The sequence below is a fragment of the Alosa alosa genome, chromosome 16 (genome assembly GCF_017589495.1).
Source record: "Alosa alosa isolate M-15738 ecotype Scorff River chromosome 16, AALO_Geno_1.1, whole genome shotgun sequence".
NCBI lineage: Eukaryota > Metazoa > Chordata > Actinopteri > Clupeiformes > Clupeidae > Alosa > Alosa alosa.
In genome coordinates this window covers 6912466-6936821 of record NC_063204.1, presented here as the reverse complement: position 1 = coordinate 6936821, position 24356 = coordinate 6912466, and the positions used below count along the sequence as shown (strand labels likewise).

General features: G+C 44.4%; 1 protein-coding gene across 1 annotated transcript; it reads right to left on the bottom strand.

The window, feature by feature from the left end:
• Positions 1-1822: 1822 nt before the first annotated feature.
• Positions 1823-24356, bottom strand: ncapg2 (non-SMC condensin II complex, subunit G2). The gene is made up of 27 exons (XM_048266332.1): positions 24306-24356; positions 23837-23945; positions 23464-23655; positions 22746-22860; positions 20990-21129; positions 19376-19510; positions 19074-19168; positions 18494-18650; positions 18055-18147; positions 17099-17224; positions 16396-16575; positions 15152-15304; positions 14635-14857; positions 14242-14345; positions 13160-13333; positions 12502-12575; positions 12040-12193; positions 11515-11688; positions 11209-11325; positions 10743-10883; positions 9803-9902; positions 7100-7290; positions 6309-6452; positions 3572-3678; positions 2986-3086; positions 2642-2744; positions 1823-2131 (listed from the first exon to the last, which is right to left on the bottom strand). Exons 2-27 carry the CDS (start codon positions 23912-23914, stop codon positions 2080-2082), a joined length of 3423 nt encoding a protein of 1140 aa, XP_048122289.1. The 5' UTR covers positions 23915-23945; positions 24306-24356; the 3' UTR covers positions 1823-2079.

Sequence of the window (24356 nt, the reverse complement as noted above, 5' to 3'; positions counted from 1 at the left end):
ATACAAACCCTATTTAAATTCCACCACAGGAGTTGCATGGAATAGATTTTGGGTATGAACTCACATAAAAACATGGCCACCGGCCATTTCAACCTTCATCGCAGTCAGGTCCTTGATGAGGTCGAGGGACTTCAATTTCCCCCACCGCGCTTGTGCATTTGCAACTGCTACAGATCTGAGCAGGCTGTAAGAAGGTAATAGAAACAATCAGGACGCATTCAAAGCATTTTTGAATGGTAGTGCAAAGTTCTTGCTGTGTATTTGAATTGTGCTTGGTCAAACAATTATCAATCATTACTCACTGTGCTGGTCATCCAAATTTCTGGCAAACTCATTAGTCTCTGTTTGCCAGGTAGGCTACCTCCCTGACCTCTCCCATGATTACACTGCAGTCTGCTGGCATGGGACTACTTAGCCTAGCCACCCAGCCTTCCCCAGTGTTATGAAGCTTTTGCGATGGGTATTTAGGGAGACAGCCCCAAACCCTTGATGATCTATTTAATAGAGGACTTCCAGAAACAGATTAACGTTTACCCCCCCCTTGACATTAAAACTCTAAACCACAGCCCTACAGTTTGGTTTTTATCATTACATTCAGTGTACTATTATGATAGTAGGTATGAATCATAGTGGGAAAAGACATTGCAGAGGTTGCAGGAGGTATAGAATCGTCTTGGTCTTTGCCATGAGTACTACATAAATGGGCTTAAAAACAGAAGCAGGATTACAAATTCCCACACTAAACAGATACAGTAGCCCTTTCACATGAGCTATGACAGAGGGAGCTTACTGCATCACAAAGTAACTAGGCAGCCCACCCCATGCTCACACACACACACACACACACCAGCAGACCATGACACATTGTGCATTCAGCACCTGTGCCACAGCGAGAGCCTTGTTGGGCTCCCTAGCAGAAAACGCTGGCATTTATATTCCTGGGCTGCCGCTGGCGTAGCAGCGGGCACTGGGGCAGCCTGCTCTCCTGCTGTGCGGGCAGACAAGGCCGGCTAAATGAGCGCATTCACCGCCCGCCTGCTGCCAGTGCCCCCCCCCCCCTCCCTCATCAACACACAGGCCGGCGCAGAAGCACCATGAACCCAAACGCCAGGTTGGATTTTCATTCAAGGCATTTTTCAGGCACAGCACCTTGGGTTCTCACCGAATGAGCTACACTGTAGAAATGTAATGACCTGGTGTAACTGAGGCCAAAGGACATGGATGCAGTGGAAAATCAAGATCAAGGTTGCTTTCTTCACTAGCTGCTGTGGTCTTGTGCAAAATGCATGACGCAAGCATAGAAACTTCACTTTGTGCCACCTTCAAGCGTGCCAACGACAGAGCAAAGTCCTTTTTTACATCTTATGATGCATGGACAGTGCTTGACATACCAATAAAAACCTCTCAATAGATTAAATAGGCTACTGACGTCAAGGACGAGGATCTACGTCAACTCACTCAATTTTCTATCACATTCTGTTGCTAAGGAAGGTACCTACAGTAACAATGTATAATACAATGACTAAGAATTCCTGTAGAGTCAGTGACCAGATTGCAGGAGAGATGACCATTCACTATCCAGTCGAAAACACTACTTCACAAACACCAAACACAGTTGTGCCACACTGGTGTATTTAATCTTTGCTTTGAAACTAACTTAAATTTGAAACAAAAGAAAAAGGACACCAAAAAACAAAAAAAAAACAATGCTTTGTCCTCAGAAAAGGAGCTCTGGTGCTCCGGATTACTCTTGCATGTGGATGTCGTCATTCATTTTGTGCCTTTAGGAAGTTTAAGGATCAAAAGGAAAGAGCGCACAATATTTCTATAAAATTGTTTCCTTTTAATGACAAAAACACAGACAAAAATGTTTGGTAAAGACAAATGTAAGAGGTGTTAAAAGTATACATTTATGAGTTTTTTTTTTTAAACACAACTTTCACATGGAGAAATCATCAACACAAGCATATATGACGGTAAAGGAGGACAGCATAAATAGGTTAATTCCTGACATACGTAATGCAAGAAAACAAAATGGACATAGGTCTCATTAAGGCATCCTGGTAGCCGCCGTTCCCCTCAAGGCATTAGAATATCATTCACTGTTTTGATTGAGGAGCCGTATAACATTCTGCAAGAGAGACAAGAAATGTGGAGGGGGGGGGGGGGGGGGGGGGGGGGGGGGGGGTCATGTTTCATGCTCAAGTTAGAACAAAATGAACAGAGTAGCTAATATCTAGTACTCCTGTCTAATCCAGTCCATCCCAATTAATGTGCGCTTTGACTGGAGGACACTGAGATACGATTAGCCAGTCACACCTAATTGGGCTAAGGCAGCCCTTCTTCAAAAGTTATTCCATCCACACTTCAAAAGGATATTTTATAAGATGATGTCATATTAATACACTGCTGTTATTAGTCTCCATGCTCGGAAGGTAATAAACTCAATGTGTAGGGTTTGAGATGAAAGGTGCTCATAAAACAAATATATGTGGCTAAAGAAAAAAAAAAAAAAAAACACACACTCCCATGAATAATATTGCTACTGGACAAGTTCCATTTCAAAATATAACAGATACACAATATTGCACTTTCCCAAAACAATTTTGTATGTGTGTTTCTGTTTGTGTGAGTTTCTTACTTCTGGATTTCCTCGTCACTTTCACCAATTCCTGCACAGTGCCTCTCCATTTGCCTCTGGACAGACAGAGCAATGCTCTTCAGTTCTGACCTAAACTGCCCGGCTGCAGAGGGACAGACCCAGACAGAGCGAGAGAGACAGAGAGAGAGAGAGAGAGAGAGAGACAGGGGGGGAGAGAGAGAGAGAGAGAGAGAGAGAGAGAGAGAGAGAGAGAGAGAGAGAGATTTAAAACAGCCTTAAACTGGTCTGGTGAGCTATGGTTAGGTCAAATATGGAGGTTTGGTTCAGCATTTGATTTTTTTTCATTTATCCATTTTTAACCAAAGAGCCCAAGGAACACTGACTTTGTTTGACAACAGCAAGAAGGTTTGTGACGGCCACCAGTCCCGCCAGGCTGTCAATCTCGTCTGCGTCCAGAGACTGCTGAGTCATGGCGAAGAGTGACCTGAGGGCAGGGTGAGGTGGGAGAGTTAGAGAGGAAGAGGTGGTCAGCTGCCAATAAGGACAGGGATCCAAACAGTGGCAGGAAGGAAGAACAAGCATGAAAAAAAGAAGGAAGATAGACAGAGACAGCAGAGAAGGAATGGAGGGAGGGAGGGAGAATAAAAGATGAGAACAGGAGTAGAAGAAAATAAAGGAGAAGAGAGGGAGGACAAGAGTGAATGAGAGGAGATGGAGGAAGATGGAGGGATGAGAAAAAACAGAAGGAAAGGGAAAGGAGAGAGAGAGGAAGAAAGAGATAGAGAGAGAGAGAGAAAGAGAGAGGAAGAAAGAGAGAGGAAGAAAGAGAGAGAGGAAGAAAGAGAGCGAGAGAAAGAGAGAGAGAGAGAGACAGAGAGAAAGAGAGAGGAAGAAAGAGAGAGAGAGAAAGAGAGAAAGAGAGAGAGATAGAGAGAGCACAGGTGTGGAGATGGAAGAGGAGAGCTCTACCTGGTCACAGCTGGAGGGCATTTGAGGAGGATGCCCAGGATGTGGCTGGACAGAGGGGGCAGATCCTCGGCAGTCTCAGGAGTGGACAGCTGCTCAGTGTGGGACACCTGGGGACAGGACGGGGGGAGACAGGTGAACTCACACAGCCAGCAGCTGGATGTGGCAGCAGACGGCATTTACAAGGGTTTAACACCCAATAAACAGCTTAGCCTGTGATTAAATGGCAGGGTGTCGCGGATTAACCAGACAAAATAAACAAACTACACTTGGGAGAGAGGGAGAGAGGGAGGGAGAGAGAGAGAGGGAGAGAGAGAGGGACGGAAAGAGAAGAGTAGTAGTAATCACAAATTTAAATTTAAATATGATTCTTTAAATCTACATGATTTAAAAAAATCCAAAACTTTTTGTGGTGGCACCTTTTCCAAATCGCTTAATAAAATTGTTGCTTCTGTGCTGCTCTGAGCAGAACAACGACGTAAAATATTCTTAACTGACAGACAGGAGAGCAGAGAGAGAAAGAAATAGATAGAGAGAGAGAGAGAGAGAGAGAGAGAGAGAGATTTTGATTTTTTTCAAAAGCCTCTTCCCTCATAAGATAGCAAGCATCGTTCACAAACTGTGCGGCATCATTAAAATAATTCTGGATTTGAACCCCCCTTTTCCCCTTAGTTTCAGCCAAGAACTTACTGATTTCTTCAGCACTATAAATTATAATCATGCTCTCGTTAAAAGAGTATGAACCACTGCTCGAATCAGTGGAGTAACCATCGCTTTCTGTACCACTGCAATTCGATTGACTCCCGTGTTACATGTTTCTTTACATCTTTCTGACAACCGTCCAGACTACTCTTCCTTTTAGGCACTTTAAAAGGTGCCATGTGTAAGAATTGAGGTAAAAATATCCAAAAAATGAGCTACACGCATCAAAAGAATGAGAAGAAATAAGGGCGATGATGTCATTAAAAAAATTACAAGGTATAGTGCTGCAGAGATATCAACCTGAATTAGCATGCTAAATTACTAGCCACAGCCCGACAGGTATCATAATACCAGTTTAGCCATGGGAGGCGGTATCTGCGGGCAACATAACCGCCAGCCAAACTGCAATACACGTTTGTCGGTTGTTACTTTAGGGTAGACCAATTCACTTTCTGGAGGTATACTGCCCCCATCTTTTATGGAATGTGGAGTATGAATTGATTTTTTGGCGGACATTACACATGGCACCTTTAAATACATGTGTTTCAACTTCCATCTCACCACTCACATTAGACTGTCCCGTGTGGCCTGAAGCAAGCCCAGCAAGGGAAGGTGTAGTGGGCCCACTCGCAACCGCGGGTGACCCCCCAAGCTCACTTTCAGGCACGGCAACATTTCCCGGTGGATCCGCCGCGTCAGACACAGCCGACTCCATCGTTACACCCAAACTGGTGTCAGCTGAAGCGGACTCGACCGCAAACGCTCCCACCTGTTCAGGCTCAGTTACCAGAGGCTCCGCGGCAGATACCACCGCCACAGACCTGGTCCGTTCAAGCCCGGCTGAGGCAGACTCCTCCACCTCAGGCCAAGCCCTTTGGGTTCCGGCCGCAGCAGACTCCTCTGCCACAGACCCGGTTCCCTCAGACTCATCTACGCCAGATGCCACCTCCACGGAAGCACCCGCCTCGACACCGCTTGTAGCAGGCACCTGCTCACCAACACCCTCCTCGTTATGCTCAGCCATATGGGGACATACAGTACGCCAATGCGATGACCTATCCTACCGCAACCGAAACACCTCATGACTGTATTCGACGTTACAAAAACTGCATAGACACAGCCATCAATTCTAAATTTAAAAGTCAAATCAAGTGTATCACGTTTGTCTAGAACCATGTACACATGTCTTCTGAAAGAGACAACGTGCTTAAGCAGCGGTGATTTACACCCAAGGGATATTTGCCTGATCGGGGAAACCAATTTTCCATAGCGTGAAAGCTCACGACTCAGGAGTAATCAGTATTTTCTTCGACGGCAAACTAAGGGGGTGCACAGGGACGAGCTCGCCACCAAGCACAACACCATGACGAACAATTTGGTTTGCTTTTTCCACAGTACTCAAAAAGAGAACAATTCCATTATTCATTCGAGAGGCCGACTTAATCTCGTCGTACCCCACTATTTCCCCAATAGCCAAACTGCAAACTTCGAAAGAACATTACAATGGAGTTTGAGAACTTAACACTGGCGTCAGAAACTACCTTGACTCCATGACGCCGTGTTAAGTTCTCAAACTCCATTGTAATGTTCTTGGAGACACCGCCACAACCAACTGAGAAGCTGCGTGCGGGCTCCGATAAATTTAGAGCAACCAATTGATCAGTAATGTTTTATCAACTAATAAGCAACAAAAACCCACCACTAAAACACGTATAAAGACACACAAAAGATAGAAATCGTAGAGAGCCACAGACGGCAACCATTCACGCTCACACTCACCACGCACTCACTCGCACATGCGCTCTGAGAGAGAAAGAAAGAAAGAAAGAAAGAAAGAAAGAAAGAAAGAAAGAAAGAAAGAAAGAAAGAAAGAAAGAAAGAAAGAAAGAAAGAAAGAAAGAAAGAAAGAAAGAAAGAAAGAAAGAAAGAAAAGAAAGAAAGAAAGAAAAAGAAAGAAAGAAAGAAAGAAAGAAAGAGAAAAATACTGCGGATGACAAGAGAACAAAATAACAATAATGCATGTGTGTGTGATGGGCACCTTGTGCAAGGCATGGCTGATCTCAACGATGATGGCGGCAAAGAGTGAGGAGAAGACCCCATCATGGCCCTCGGGGCGCACTGATGCCAGCTCCTGTGCCACGGTCAGGAAGTCCATTAGAGCGCTCCTGGAGGTGACGCACACCTGCGAACCACAACACGCAAACAGCACTTTGGATACAGGCCTGAGTGCATCAGCTACCAAGTTTGCCTCACTGACTTGAGTAGAGTTTGACTTCAATCTCACCAGGATGATGCTGGAACAAAACATACTCCCTGAGAAATCTATATGCAGATGAGCTGCATACCTTGTTTATGAATATATGTTAACAAAATACCTTGTATTGGGGTTGGTCTGAACAGTCTTTTAGTATTTGCATTTTATTTATTTATTTATAAAAGGACAACACACATTAATCAACACCAACTGGCCCAGTATTTGGAATTGTTTATATTAGCTCCTAATAAACAATTCCTAATACTGGACCAGTGTGCGGTGATTGTCTCTATTTTTTAAAGTTTGATATGCCTGTGCATCAGCAGCACCCGGGATCCAAAAACAGCCAGTGCACAGGGATTTGATCAGTATTCTGTAAATGTGCCAGTATTAGCCAGCCGGCTATTTGGCTGTTTATTTGCAATCAGAGAATGCATGTCCTCTGTGGGCATAGTACAATTATAATCCATTTATTTGGCAGTGTGTATTCAGTGCTGGATCATGGACATTTTTCTTTAGGAACTTCCACTGGTATGGAATTAGATGGTGAATGCATTTCCATGGCGACGTCTTACCTGCGCTCCCTCCTCCTGGTCTTTCCGCAGCTTCAGTGCAATCACCTCTAGGATCTTATGGAAGATGTTGGTTAGCACACCAATGAGAACAGACATCTGCTGCTCCTGCCCCGGTGCACTCTGGGACATGCAGTCCTTAGCCAAGCTGGACAGTACAGACAGAATAACTGGGATGCACAGGTAGCCTCTCTCTGCAAACAGAAAATGGGACATATAGGACCTTTAGGTAAACTGTCAGAACCCAGTAGTGAACAAAACCAGCTTTTAAAGCCACTCACATTGACACATGCAAATACTCACCAAATGTGAATCACTCACTCCTACATTTAAAATGTACTCCATCATTCAGACCATAATGAAAACTCAATTTCACAGTTATGCTGAAACATCAATTAAGCCTGTGTCTGGGATTCAGACAAAAGGCAGTGCAATTACTGAATTTCAAAGGTTTTTTAAAACCCTCTACTACAAACAACAATTTGGATAAAACAATTCAATGCATCCCACACTACCTTTCTTGTTGGAAAGGTGATTCATTTCAATAATTATCTTGTTTACTTGTGCGGAGCATATAAACAGGAAGCAAGTGGGAAGATACAAAGACATTCACACTAACAAACAAAGCACCTGCAACTTGTTTGTTGCTACTTACAAAAAGCAAAAACAAAAATAAAAAAACTATTGTCTCCATGGAAATGTATCTATAAAAACAATAACCATCACTCTACTCTGACACAGAAAAGGCAGGAGAAGTTAAAACTAAGATGCTCAGACACGCTTCGCCGGTGTAAAAATGGTAATCAGAGTGGATGACTCAACATTAGATTTCCACTGCATTAACTCAAGGCAGTTCACACACATAGCCCCCACTGTGCCACCTGGAGACTAGGCATGGAGCCTAGTCCTAGGCATAGCCCCCCTAGAATGAGGGTAACACTAAGCAATATGCACAAATGCACTGTTTAAATCCTCTGGGCTGGTGGGAATCAAAGCCTTCACATCATTGCTGTTGTGGCCGTATCTCTTAGGTCAAGGGTCGGCAACCTTTACTTTCAAAAGAGCCATTTTTTGACTAAACATAAAAAAAAATAAAAAATAACTTTCTGGGGGCTGCAACAATATTTTGCCCTTCATATACAAGCAGTTTTCAGCCTATTTTCAGTGTTTTTTTTTTTTGATAGGCCAGAACATATTTTAGGGTAGGGGCAATTCCACGGAAAATTGACTTTTTGTCACATCCATAACGCCAATAAAATGTGATGGTATGGTATGATGTGAATGATTACATGAAATTTGAGCATTTGCTATTTTTGGCTGATGAATGTAAATGAGAAAAAAAATGCACAAAAAATGAATGTCATCATTCACATCATTCAAATGGCAAGGCATGTCACTGGCGTTATGGATGTGACAAAAAGTCAATTTTCTGTGGAATTGCCCCTAGTGGTCCAAAATAGACTGCTGCGTCTTTAAGTTGATTCTAAACGGTTCTCATTCCCATTTCACTTTTGCCTTGATCAAACTGTTGCTCCACATTATAATAGTAGTATTCGTAATAATAATCATAAGAATAAAATTATTATACAGATATTGCTGCTGGCTATGTATGTAGGCTAAGCATGCCTTGACATTTTTGCTCAGTGTCCAAATGCAATGTTCCATAGCGATTTCATTGTTTCCCCAAGGATCACACAAAACTACAAGCCCGATTTTCAAGAAAGCTGGAGGAATGAGGGAAAATTGCTGAACCGTCGGGCTGCCCGGCCTGGGCAACTTCAACTTCCACAATGTTGCCCGGCCTGGGCAACTTCAACTTCCACAATGTTGCCCGGCCTGGGCAACTTCAACTTCCACAATGTTGCATGGCCTGGGCAACTTCAACTTCCACAATGTTGCCCGGCCTGGGGAACTTTAACTTCCACAATGTTGCCCGGCCTGGGGAACTTTAACTTCCACAATGTTGCCCGGCCTGGGCAACTTTAACTTCCACAATGCTGCCCGGCCTGGGTAACTTTAACTTCCACAATGTTGCATGGCCTGGTAGGCTATTTGGTTTGCATGGATATCTGCGCTCTCAGAATGATCTACTTTCGAGATGTCTTCAACATTACATGTTTCGTGTCCTCTTGATGCAGATCAGACATCCTGCCGATAATTCAGTTCCAGTTGTGGTGAAGGCAAATATAGGCATAACTGATTATTCAATTGATCTGTTAGCCTACTCCACGACTTTTTAGGGAGTTTGACAACAGCCACAGCAGAGTTAAAGGGACGCAAGGATGTGACATAGCCTATGAGGCGTTCAAATAAACATGTTTTTACACGGCGTAGGATACAGGCTACATATTTCCACAAGTTTATAACGTAAGAATATATTAAAGCTTAACACTATTGTACGAATATTTTATTATTCTAATATTCATTTTTAAGAAATTGTAAAAAATATTTTATTAATTTATATTTTTAAACAAAGCCAGGGAGCCAACAGAGAGTGGCTAAAGGGCCGCATGCGGACCGCGGGTTGCTGACCCCTGCCTTAGATACATAAAATACTCTTTTCTGTTGTGGCCATAGCAAATATGCAACACACGTGTATATCAGATACCACCAGAGGTGAATATGGCTGGTTGTATGAATGTGTGTGTGTGTGTGTGTGTGTGTGTGAGAGTGTGTGTGTGTGTGTGTGTGTGTGAGTGTGTTTACCTGATAACAGAACAACGGAAAGCAGGTCCAGGACTTGACCACTGAACTCCATGTCCCCTACTCCAACAATAATGATGTCCCTTGACATAATCAGGCAGCACTGTCCAGAAAATCAAACATGAGATTCATTCATATTTACAGAGTGAGATTCACAGATCATGTTAGGCTCAACAGCAAGGACACAGCAACACAGCTATTCTGTATTCACTGCCTACCAACAACACATTTTTTTGGTTGCAGTATAAAAGAAAAGCCTGAAATTATTAGTTCAGGGAGAAAAGAAATAAAAATGGATCCAAGAAAGGCGTAAACAGAGGGATGATGTACAGACGAGTTTAGAGAAAAGGAGAGGGGAGGGAGAGAGAAAGAGCCTAAACAAAATAATATATCATGCAGCATTCTGTTGTATAATTGAGCTTGGAGCACAGTGCTGGCTGAGTGGGGGTCATTTGTCAGCGGCGCAGCACGGTGCTGTGTGTAAGACTCACGTCTACTCCCCCACAGCGGCGAGGGCACGGCGCCTGGCAGGGAGATGAATGGCAGCTCGTATTTTAACACCCAGTACGCTCTCCCACCACCGCCAGCAGCAGCAGCCGCCGTGGCCAAAGGTGAGCTAGCTCATTTGTACAAATGAATGTCATTCTGCGTCCATGGGGGGGGGTGTGTGTGTGTGTGTGTGTGTGTGTGTGTGTGTGTGTGAGGTAATGTCTGAGGTGAACTGAGTGCAGGAATCTCCATTAATGAACAAATGACTAGGACAGTGAGTTTAATCCCTCTGTGGTCCAACTCCCTCTCCAGCTCAGAATGGAAGGGGCAATATGAAAGGATTTAAAATGTCAACAAACATGCCCTTTCATATTGTCCAATAACATAAACGTGTCTTTGTTCTCTCTCTCACTCGCACTCACTCACACACACACACACACACACACGTTATTACCTCCATTACCCTCTGGGCCAACTTGACCTGCTGCATTGAGATCACGTCCTCGGTGGGGGCGACTAGGAAGGGCAGGATTCTCTCTGTCACCCAGGTGGCCGACAGCTCCATGTCCTGCAGGAAGTCTCTGTCTTCTGGGAACTGAGTCCAGGCACAAGCCACCCACAGATAAAGAGAGAGAGAGAGAGAGAGAGAGAGAGAGAGAGAGAGAGAGAGAGAGAGAGAGAGAGAAAGAGACAGAGAGAGAGAGAGAGAGGCAGAGAGAGGCAGAGAGAGAGAGAGAGAGGCAGAGAGAGAGAGAGAGAGAGAGAAAAGACAGAGAGAGTAAGAGCAGCACGCCACAGAGACACAAAGACGCGCTCCTGCACTCCTAGAGGTCATGACCGGTCACTCCTACACGCATAGACTGGGGTAGGAGGGGAAGGGGGGGGGGGGAGAGCACAAGAGAGATGATAGCAGGACTCACCTTGCTCTGGAGGTGGACCAAGAGTCGGCTGTGCAAGCTGAATGCTTTCATGGCGGTCTCTGTGGTCCTTGCACGAGCTGGAGGCTCAAATGCACTCACACACGCATACAGCTCAGACTGCGCACGAAACACACACACACACACACACACACATGAATATTAATCTTCATGACAGGACAGAGTAGAATGACAACAAAGTGAAAGCTAATATATAATTAGCATCAATCATCTCCAATTGCACCAAATAGGACCCGTCTAAGCTTGACTGGTCCTACTGAGACGACACTCTGCAAAGGATACCCGTACCTTGTATGAGCCGAGAGCTTTCAGTAGCTGCCTGAGCTTGCCCAGGGCCACATTGACCACAGCGTCCCGGGTGGGGGGATTGGTGAGCATGTAGTCCAAGAAATCTAGCCCCAGGTCAGGCTTGGCCTCCATGGTTTCCTGGATGCGCACGCGACGTGCAGAACCGTCATTGGCCTGCAGGGTGTAACGGTACAGGAAGAGAACAAAAGCAACGATGAGGTGTTGAGACATAATTAACCAGAAGATGGAGAGAGTGGGAGCACTGTATCTTCTGATCGGATAAAAGCATCTTCACTGTTTTAAATGTTTACCTAAATCCAACCGCTACGCTCTAAAACTTGCACCACTTTCTTGTTGTAAAATTTGTGAACACTGCAATTATCAATCAAAGCGTTCTTCTGGCTAGCAATTTGGACGTGCAACTAAACAAACACCAATTAGTGTTGTAGAGGACAGTCTTGTCTGTCTGAATAGCTACCTCCAAATGATAAAACACACACACACACACACACACACTAAACATACAGAGGTATTGGCCAGGGCCTCGGTGAGCCAGTCGCTGATGAGCTCCAGGATGTGCGAGGCCTGTCCCCAGCTGCACAGGCAGTCCAGGATCTGACTGTAGTTGGAGACAGAAGCCCCCACCTCAAGCTTCCGCAGGCGGGGCAGCACCCCACAGCTGCAGGGGGAGGGAGAGAGAAAGAGAGAGAGAGAGAGAGAGGGGGACGGGGCTGAAGTTATACATGGGCTGAAAAATGTCTCTCAAAGAACTAATCAACCAAAATATATTCCATGAAGGCAGAAAACTAAAAGAACGAGGGAGAAAGAAAAAAGAAAGAAAGACAGAGAATGAGAGAAAGAACCAGGAAGAGGAAGTGAGAGACAGAAAGAGAGAGCACAGTGGAGAGAGAGAGAGAGAGAGAGAGAGAGAGAGAGAGAGAGAGGTCAGAGGGAGGGAGACACACAAAGGTGTAATGAGGCACTGACCTGAATGAGGGCACAGAGGCTGCGGGCAGCAGAGAGGCCATGCACAGCAGTGCTACAGTGCAGGCATGGTCATCCTGTACACACGTACACACACACACACACACACGCACACACACACACACACGCCAAGACGCGACGCACACACACACGCACACATCGCCACACACACGCACACGCGACACGCACACACGCGCTGCGACACGCTTTACGCACAATACCACGCATACACACACGCACACACGACGCGACGCGACGCGACGCCGCGATTACACACGCGACACACGCGCACACACGCGCCAACACGCACACACACACACACTCCTGTTAAGCAACAAATTACTACATTGATTATTTTCATTCTCCAATTTGTTCAATTTCAAAGGGGTCAGATGGAATAACACTCCATCCCCACACACAGCCGTGCATTAGGAATTGGCACAGGCTGATCCATTCCATGATTAGCCTTCCTTGGAGACGCAATACTTCTGAGGGATGCAGACGCACTAATGACTGTTGTGATTATGGGAATGAGTGGATTCAATCCTATGATGGAGTAATCGCCCATCAAAGGCCACTACATCATTGATGGCAAAACTTAAAAAATGTGCTTTTTGGAATTTGAAACTGCTGATGCCACAGCTCTGCTCCAATTCCTCACCTGGAAGAAACGCATGTACTCGGGCAGCACCGTGGCAAACTTGGCCACCAGGTAGTTCATGACTTCCTTGTTGCGCTGCAGCGACTTCTGGATGCTCCTCCACAGGATGACCACTACCTCCAGCAGCCGGGCCATGGTGTCCATGTCTCTGACCGACAGCACCTCGTCCAGCTCCTGACAAAGAACACACGCACACACACACACACAGACACACAGACACACGGCCAGTTACAATGACTCAAGTAGTGGACATTTATTTGGCAAAGGGTGCATGCAGACTGCAACAGTACTGCAGTTCTATAGAACATTGTCTTGGGGTTTCGATTAAAACAGATTCTAAGACAGAAAGTCTCCCAGACTATCCTTAGCTTTGTTATCAGCAGTTAAACTTGTCTACCAATAATACAATTAAAATCATGACACTTCCAAAGAGACACGCATCAGCCTGACATTTATTTCACATGCTTACAAGAGCACGACAGCATGGAAAAGCCTTAAAAGGAGAGATGAAGTTAGCTGGAACTGTCATCGTGCCTTACAGCAGCTAAGTAATGCTGTCCAATAATATAAACAACAAATGCAATTAGTTAGGCAACAAATGAGCTACACAGCTCTAAGACAATGCAATACTCAAAACCACTGAAACATCAATTAAAAGTATAATAATGATAAAAGAAATGGCTGATAGAACTTTTACAGAAGGCTGTTAGAACTCCTGACACCTACATAATAGAGATTTCTACGCCATAAAGCTACGCCTGAACGTTTTTACACGGAAAAAAAACAGCCATTTCAAAGAATGAGCAGAAAGACATCAAAAAGCTCATGCATAATGTACTTTTCAAATGTAATGAACTCATTTGGTTCTTCTTCCCTTCACTATATCCAATAAAAAATTAAAATGAGACCGTCTCTGCATTAAGCAAATACATTATGCTCATTTTAAAGGGGCATCTTATTCTCAATCTCATTCCTTCGAGGGGGGTCTTGCACAGTGGGGTCATGCACTGCTTTAAAGGCAATCATCACATTTTTTTTCAGAAAGTATAATGAACCCGAGCTCATTGCGTGATGGCACTTACAGAATGGTTTTCCTTGTTGGCAGAAGTTGTGTCATCAGCCTCTTGATCTCGGGCCTTCTGAATGCACGAGTTAAGGCACTTACGGATGACGAGCATTAATTTGCCTGGACAAAGAGAACAAAAAGGATCACTTCCATGGCCAGTGTGAATTCGTAAAATAATATGGGCTACTATATCGTTTACAAATATGTCTTGACAGATGTATGGCCTCCCTGCAAATTGCAGAAAGAATTGAAGTATTTGACATTCATTACTGTGTCACTGGTATGACAACACACAGCTACAGAATCTCATCTGCACTTGATTTGGAGGTGTGCAAATTCACTGATACCAACCCTAGCATGAAACACCTCACAGAACAGGTGCACAGGTGTAGTAGGTGTAGCGTCTCACCTAAGTTGTTGGGGGCAGTGTACAGGTGAGCGTACAGGTAGAACTTGCGGGCTGCTTTAGGGTTCATCTGGATGAGCGTGACGCAGCGCTCGCACCAGACCATCTCGGACTGGTTGACCGGGAGGAAGGAGCTGAAGAGGAGGTTGACGATGCGCTTGGAGACGGAGGGAGAGTCCCGCTCCAGACGGGCCAGCAGATGCTCCATGGAGCACACCTTCCAGAACTGCAGGACACACACACGTACGTACACACACACACACACACACACACACACACACACACACACACACATGCACACAAACACACACACACACACACACACACACACACACAAATGTTTATCTAATTGACTATTTGAGTTTGGGGAAAACCAACCTAAAACCAAACCTAAATAAATACTATATAAAGAGTACCATGATGGCCCTGACACCAACTGGATTAGGATTCCGATAGCTTAGCAGTTTGGACAAATTGCACAGAGCAGCCAACAGGCACACGGACACGGCCGGCCTCCTACCTTGGTGGCTCGGACGGCCTTGATCTTGATGAGCATCTCCACAAAGGCCACGCGCACCTTCTCAGAGGTGTCGTGCAGGCTGGTCCTCAGCAGGGGCAGCAGGTTTTCCAGCACAGCGTGGGTCAGGTTGTTGTCCAGGATGATGGACATGCACTACGGGTCGAAAAAAACACAATGGAACCTTTTCAAAAGCTCATATATCCTGGACAGATTGAGGAAATTCAATCCTGCCAGCTTTGATGCTCCCAAATATTCCCTCATTCATTGATGGTGTGTGCTTGTACAGAAACCAATGGTGCAATAAGAGTTATGGTGATTTGTGAATGTAGTCTTTGTGCATGTAGCACAACAAAACAACAACCAGAAAACATCCACTACTGCCTATTTTTAAACACAAAATTGTCAGCAAATATGCAAACTGTTTGATGAAAATGAATGTCATTTTTTCACAGGTTTGGATATTTTTGTCTTTGGCTAATTAGGCCTCCAAGTGCCTAGTTACCACCTGTGATTTCAGTTCATGCTGAAGATGCCAAAAGACCAAAAAAACATCTCTACTTTAAATACTTTCACTTGTTTTTAATTATCTACCCTTTTTTTTTAGTTTGCGACCAATTTCTCTCGTTCTGTATGTAATGACAAATGACTACTTCATTATTGGGTCAGGGTCGCATCAAACGGAGAGACCGTTGCAAGTGTGTAGGTTTACTCATGTCTGCAGGTGATTCATTAATTGAACTGAGACAGAAACAAACGGTCAGCCTGTGCAGCCCTTTTATAAATAACACAAGACAGTCTTTCATTTGTAGCCTTCAGATGTCGGCCCACAAAAAATGTTGATGAATAACAAAGTAAATCTCTGCGGGTTTTGGAGGCAGAAGCACCAATCAGGCGTTCGTTCTGCCTTACGGTCACACAGTGCTGTAACGTTTTATGATGATGAATGTTCAAGCAAAAGCACTGGGGTGTGAATGGGAGAGGGCATGATTGGGAATCATGAGTGGGTTTTATCAGCTTGTGTGAGTGAGTTACAGTGTCAGTCAGTAGCACAAATGTTGCAACATGAAACTCAGGAGGCACAGTGCATAAGAGTGGATGTGCAAAACTGTGCCTGGAGACAGGGGGTGTGAAGAGGGCCAGGAGGCGTGTGTGTGTGTGTGTGTGTGTGTGTGTGTGTGTGTGTGTGTGTGTGTCACAAGGGTCAGCAGGAGACTGATTGAGGGCGCGAGTGTGAAGGGCAGTACCATGAAGACGGCACATCGGACGTCGGGGGAGCTTGCGTCGTAGGCCAGCTGCTGGACCAGCTTCTTCAGTAGGTCACCGATGATGTCGGAGGGGATGAACTCCCAGCACTTAGAGAGCACCGTGCAGGTGCCCAGCACTGCCGTGGAGCGCACCAGCGGCTGCTGATCGTCCAGCAGGGACTAACACACACCACACACACACACACACACACACACACATACACACCAGACACACACACACACCACACACACACACATACACACCAGACACACACACCACACACACACACCACACACACACACACACACACACCACACACACACACCACACCACACACATACACACCAGACACACCGCACACACACACACAGTTTGTTTTAAACACAGATGTGCATAAATGAGTAGATAAATCAGTGCAATACAGGGTATTTACCCTAAAAACACAGAACAGATGGGTTCACTCAAAGGGCTCCCAAAGCATCAGTAGGCTAGCATCATAAAGAAGAAAAAAACATGCACAAAGGATCCAAACACCTGCCTCCCTTTTACAGTTAATCCTCTGCCCAGAACTTGGGAAGTCTGAAGCGAACACAACAGCTGTTTTCGCAACAGCCTCTATGCAAATCTAGCGCAGCAACTCTGTAAATCTAAAGCTTCTGGATGGGTCGGCGTGGTGAGGCAGGAGGGGGCGGTGTGACTCACAAACAGAGTGTCCAGCTGGCGCTGCAGGGTTTCGTCGGTGGCGGCCACGTCCATGCTGGGGTCCTTCAGGGGGAACGCCTCGGTGAAGAGTAGCGTGGCGTTGGCTCGCACCTCGCCATTGGCCCCCTGCATACAGACAGACAGCCAATCACAAGTCATGAATAGGACGGCTGGAAGCATCATTGCAAAAGGGGTCTGTCATTTAGGAGCCAGCCCCATGGGAGTCAAGAGGAGGATTTTAGCTTAAGCAAATTGTTGTGTGTTTTTTTTTTACTGGTTAGCACGTCGGACTTGTAACCGGAGGGTTGCCGGTTCGAACCCAGACTAGTAGAAACGGCTGAAGTGCCCTTGAGCAAGGCACCTAACCCCTCACTGCTCCCCGAGCACCACTGTTGATGCAGGCAGCTCACTGCGTCGGGATTAGTATGTGCTTCACCTCACTGTGTGCTGAGTCAGTGTGTTTCACTAATTCATGGATTGGGATAAATGCAGAGACCAAATTTCCCTCACGGGATCAAAAGAGTATATATACAGATACATACTTATACTAGGGGGCGCTGGTTTGTCTAATTTGTGCGAGGTGCGAGGATTACATGGGCATTTCGTTTAGAGCCGCTGAATGGACCTGTTGGTTTGATTTTGGTTTCTGGACTCAATATGTAGAGAGCTTGAGCTGTCCGACCAGGTGGGCAAGAGCTTGGGTTGACCACAAACTATTAGATAATCATTAGCCTCGAACATTAGTCTTGTACGTGCACCTTTCAGTAAATGATTCCAGTATAAGTGATTTGTTGAGTGCTTATTTAACAATATCAGTAAAAGCCAATGTAACATTACTTAACTCGGACATCATTTTTCAGCATTGACACACGGCAATCCTCTATTGGGTTTAGAGCTTAGAGCTAAATAGACCCTCTCAGAATACAGTGGAAGAAGTGGTTGGAGTTGCATTGTACCTTTAGGGCTCTCCAGAGGATGGGCCGGTATAACCTGTACAGCATCTCATCCAGGCCTTGCCGAAACTTCTGCTTGTGGAAATAGCTCAGTATCTGCGGGGGACAATGATAGCTTGTCAGGTTATAAATAAAAACACATCACAACTCTTTAGACCATAATCTTTAGACTACACTCCACCTGATACAGTATTATTGATCTAAAGTAATAAGGCATATAATTGGCAACTGAAGAAAACTTCCAGCCTAATCAACATCATGATTTGCTTCTACTGGGACTGGGACTCTGCCAAGGCTGCAATCTATTCAATGTAGCATTTCTGGTAGATTTATTATCTGCAATTTATTTCATAGACCTCAAATTAATTGGGTCTGATGCATAAAACAGGATGTATTAGACTAGAGAGCGCCAGTCGCCGTTCAGGACCGCAGCTTGACCTACCTGCCGGACTTTGGGGAGTACGGGCGAGGTGCGGTGCAGTTGGATGCCATGTTGCATGAAGTCCTGGATGCAGGTGGACTCGATCTCCTCCAGGAAGGGTCCGGAGGCTTTCTTCCAAGCGCGGAAATAGATCTCTGCCAAGTGCTCTATTTCAGCCCTGCACGGCCATGTCAATAAAACATGATAAATAGCCCTTTAAAAGACTCATCACCACAAAGCAAGTGCAAGTAAAAGTAAGTTTCACAGAGTGACACGAAAGCAACTTTCGGGACTCATCTGACCAGAGCTAATCGCCCAGCGGTAGGAGCGGGCGAGGGCATTGTGTGAGACTGGGCCCAGTGCAGCCCAGAAACGCCGACCCGCTCATGTAGGTCAGCACGCGGCTCACGCCAGGGCCCTTGCCAGAGGGCCACTTAAACGGATGATTCAAGCCTGGCTGAGCCGAAGCTGCAATTACAAAGGGCCCGCAGGTCGCTGCGAAGTAAACACCGGCCACCGGCCACCGCCCGCCCGCTGCTGCCCCCCCCCCCCCCAGGGAGGAGAGTGAGAGAGCGGAGGGGATGAGCGGTTGTGAACTCACTTGCGGAGAAACTGGAGCTGATTTTTGACAGTCTTGTGAATCAGACGGATGAAGGCCAGGTCCCAGCTGAAGAGGAACACGAGGAAACGCTTCCCCTGAGTCCGTGAGGCACAGACACACAAAATTAGTAAAGCAGACGAGACAAGATAAGACACACACTGGACCAGCTGGTCATTCTTCACAATGAAACACAATGAAAAACAGGCAGCTAAAGGGATAGCCATCACACGGTTATCTACCCCTGTAATACCAAAACAAGATGACCGATCTCACTACATCTGAATAAACTGTCTGCCCCTCACCTCGTCCCTCTTGATGTGGGTGGCGTTGAGGAAGCACTGCAGGAGCTGGTTGGCGAGTTCCAGGCCCAGCTCTGAGTCTAAGGGCACGCTGATCAGCGCCTCGTGGAACAACCACAGCCTCTTCATGTCAGGCACCTGAGCAACCAGAACCAAAGAGTTAACTGGGACAATAAACACTCTGGTATCTGTTAGAATTTGAGAGTAATTGATTCAGAACCTATGCTTTTTATACCATAAAATTGTTAAGTTGAGTTGACCAAAAAAAATTGTTATTATTACTAGTATTGCACATGGTTTGTAATAATATCATGCAAAGTTTGAATAGATAATGCAACTTGTCTGTCTGTAATAGTACAAACAGCTGTGACTCATGGAGGACAAAACACAATATGGTATTGATGTTAAAGATCTTAAATATTACATTAGAATACTGCACTAGAGAAAGACAAAAGACAAGTACGTTCCTGCTTGTATTCTTGGGCTGAATAGGCTCCCTTCGTAGCAATTGGTCGTGTAGCCCTTCAAACAACTTTGCTTTATACCAAAAGGTCCATAAACAATCATGAAATACCATTAGTCTCAAAAGAGAGTTTTGAAGAGCGGGGGAAAAGTGCATGGAGAGTCGCACAATAGCGATATGAATCACCCTCGCAGCCTTTTCATACAAAGTGGAATCCATTCCCATTACTTCCATGAAACACTAAAGCACTCCACCACAACTTTAGCAGTGTTATACTAGCGGAGCAAGCACTCCTCCTAGTGTCCCCTCACGAGAACAGAGAGAGACAGAGAGGGAGCGTGCATGTGTGTGTGTGTGTGTGTTTTTGAGCGTCGGGAGGAATTAATTCCGCACTAACAGCCGAGGCAGCCTTTTCGCCAGGCCGTCACCTCAGCGCCCCCCCCCCCTGAGAGGGAGCAGGAGATAATTGTCAGAGAGGCGCGAGCGGAGATGATTAACAAAGCTAACGAGCGAGCAGAGGCCGTCGGCTGTAGGGCAGCGTCACCCCCCAGAGTTCGCCATGACCCTTTTGAAGGCTTTTAGAAATATAAAGAAAGAAAAAAAATATGCCTGCCACTTTTGTTCTTTGGTCTGACGGACTTTTATTTTTTCTGTTTTATCTAAAGTTGAAGAACTTTTGATTATATGTGTGTCTGATATGCAAATGTCAAAAGGCATTATTCCTTTATTTAAGCCCTTGAACTTAGATGACCATATAAATGGGGTGTGTTTGGACAAGATTTATCAAATCTAAATATACCTCAGCAGTCATTCAGTATGTCAGACAGTAAAGCTGACTCAAAGTTATACCAGAGACTTTTTAACAGACTTTGGTTATACACACCCTGATACTTGGAGATCCCCAAAACATTTTATGGTCACAAATGGTCATGAAATGGTCACTCACCATTTATAACAATCATTCTAAGCAACAAATTCTACACAGATAATTTATTATGTTTACATTTTCCTCCATATATCAGGTTTTATGGTATAGCACACTATAGATTGAAGTCCCGTCAGCCAACAAGTTCTGATGCGTAATATGTTGAACCTGGGTCTGTCGGGTCTTAATGTAGAACACTGAAGTGTCAGGCCAAAAGTTTGGGAGTTACCCGTTTCCTGAGAGAGGTCTGGAGGACGGTCAGTCCAAGCTCCTCTTTCCCATGCAGGCCTTTGGTCCACCAGCACTCAAACAGCCCGAGCACACGCTCCTGCAGCGCAGCTTCTGATTGGGGCAGGAAGCCCAGGAGATCTGAGGAGCAATCACAGAGTAGAGCAAATCAGACCAGCAGCACACTTCTGGATGAAATGAAGTGGCACTGGAGAGGGAGAGGAGCCTGAGCCCAAACTGTACCCTGATTTCAGACTGGGTCACACTGACACAGACGACCTTCGCATCTGACACTGGCATATTTGGCAAAGTATCAGTCTTTTCTCCCAGAGTTGCCACTGAGTAATCAACTCAGATGGTAAGGTTGTGATATCATGGGCAGGTTAAAGCAGACAGTAGGGATGCATAACACTGATTTTCTGCCGATAAACGGTCTGCTGACATTTTCAAACTTGTTTTGGCTGACTGCTGATACCAATATATAAACATGTTTTTTATTTCTTAAGGGCCTTTCCTGTAATCGAATTGACCTACTAATCTTATTGCAATGGCCTAGATGTTGTAGATACAGGAATCATTCTCATTTACTGTAAATGTATACCTTAAGTAATGTAGACACTCACTGATGAAAAAATAAGGAAATCATTGCAATATGATGCAGATCTAAAATACACAATCACACATGACATTATCAAGTCAAAATGTAGATCTCATCCTATTTGAATAACTATGTATGATGTTTCCTCTCTAATAAGTATAAGTAAGTATAAGTAGAAATACTATTTTGATCCCCTGAGGGAAATTTGGTCTCTGCATTTATCCCAATCCGTGAATTAGTGAAACACAAACACAAACAGCACACAGTGAACACACAGTGAGGTGAAGCACAAAGTAACGGAGCAGTGAGCTGCCTGCTACAGCGGTGCTCTGGGAAGCAGTGAAGGCTTAGGTGTAGTGATGGGCAAATGAAGCTTTGGTGAACCACTGAACCACAGCAGTGTAAACCTAGCGACACTAGCTGAAAAGCAAAAAGATGGCCACATAAAAATATTAAAGTCATAAAAACATAAAAGTCCTTAGCAAACCAATATTTTTGGTTACATATATTGGTTTGGGTAAGGACTTTTATGTTGAAAAATCTACATGTGGCAGCCATATTAGATTTTTTCATTAGTGTTCCTAGCTTCACACTGCTGTGGTTTAGTGGTTCACCAAAGCTTCATTTGCCCATCACTAGTTAGGTGCCTTGCTCAAGGGCACTTCAGTCGAGGATTTGGGCATGGGAGAGCAGTGCTCAACCACTTCCCCCGCCCACATTTTTCCTACTGGTCGGGGATCGAACCGGCAACCCTTCGGGTACAAGCCAAAGCCCTAACTAGTAGGCCACGGCTGCCCCCATCTAATAGATTGTGCCGATTACAGACTTGCCAATTTATATGCCAGGAATATTGCACAAATGTTTATATCTACCGATGCCAATAATACCATTTTTAACTCTCATCTGTTGATCCCACCATCATACCGATACAATCATGCACACCCTACCAGACAGAGCTTAGAAATTACTTCTTGGTACACTGTGAACATTGTATGCTTTCTTTCAGACAAAAATAAAATCCTGCTCAGACAAAACAAACACTGCTAATCTTTAGTCACTTTATGAAAGAAAGCAAAAAAAGTGTATTGTTAGTGCATGAAGACACTAATATATGTTGTCAGATTCAAAATGAGAAGAAAGCCCATATTGCCCTACGCACCATTCAGCATGCTGGCACAGTCCAGCAGAGATGTATAAGTGTCTTCCTCCTCAATGGTCTCCACAGATGCTACAGCCACTTCAGTTACACCCAGAATCACCTGCATGGTCTGCTTCTGCAAGTAATCCAGGGCAAAGAATACATTTCCTGAAACTGTAATATTGTGCACTACTGAGAACTAATCAATGGCAGAGTAATAGACTGAGCAAAAAGAAAAAAACTAATTTCTAAGACATTTCAATGAACTGCATATTAATAACGAGTTATGGTTATGGACGCTTTAGTCCAAAGCAATATACACATACAAAAAATATAATACTCTATATATAAAAATATAATACTAATAATTTAACAGGGAACAATTTAAGCTGTTGATACAGTAAGACTATATTAAGGAGAATAGCAATAATAAACAACAATTTTAATTCAATCAATAATGAAATAAACAATGAAAATTAAGGAAAATAGCAATATAAAAAACAATAATGTCAATCAATAATATTATTGATTGATAATATGATAATGATGATAATAATTTCATCAACAGCCTAATGAAAATAAACATTACCGTAACGCATACTGTAAGAAGCGCTTAATGAACTAAGTACATGTTGAACAGATATGCCTTTAGAGTTCAATGAAATGGATAAAGCACTATTAATTGAGATAAGTGATATGCGACTGTCTTTCCCATTTACTATAAACATGTATTTCTCACCAAATCCAAGGGCACTTCTACTTCCATGTCTTGCTCATTCTTCTCCAACTGTGTCCCATTCCAGCGCTCTGCGGGGCATGCCACCACGGCGTCCTGCAGAAGTTTGGCCAGACTTGTCCACACAGACTGCCGCTGAGCCTTCTGCAGCTCCTGCAGCAACTCTCCAAGGTCAAAAGGCTCCGAGGCATCTTTCTACTCACACGCAAACCAGGGAAAGCTTTCAGCAGCAATAATGTATTTGACACTTGTGTTTCAAGATCTAGCGTTAAAAAATATTTTGTGTTTGTTTGTTTTAAATCAAACCAGTTAACACACATCACATATATTAAACACAGATTATTTCTGAAATATGAAGTGCTGTACAACTACTTACATGAAGTTTGATGAATGAGAAGAAATCCTCAGTCTTACTGATGGAGACTGATTTTATAAAAGCCTCCCTTTTCGACATAACGTAAGGAAATATAATTCTTCAGACGCTCCTGTCGCAAAGCGGAGACAACAATAACCACGGTTTATTCTACAAACTCGCCATGGAAAATTATGAACAGCTGTTACATGCCTCATCCAACGTTAGTAAAAAAAAAAACAATTACGTGGTGTAAGAGGACTAAATAACTACATTGAATAATTATTTATTATCTACATTGCTAACGTTAACGTTTTGCTAGCGTTGACGTAACTTGATTTGACTTTCCAGCACAAACACAAGGTAACCGCTTGGTTTTATTATTTTGCGAGCAAAACAATAAGTTGTGACATATCTATAATTCATATATATGTACGTTTCGTTCATATGCAACCCGCAAGTTACATGATCATGCTATTGTTTTGAAACTCACCGAAGTTGTCAAACTGTTTTGCTTCATTCCCCGCGCGAAATTGAAGTTTAT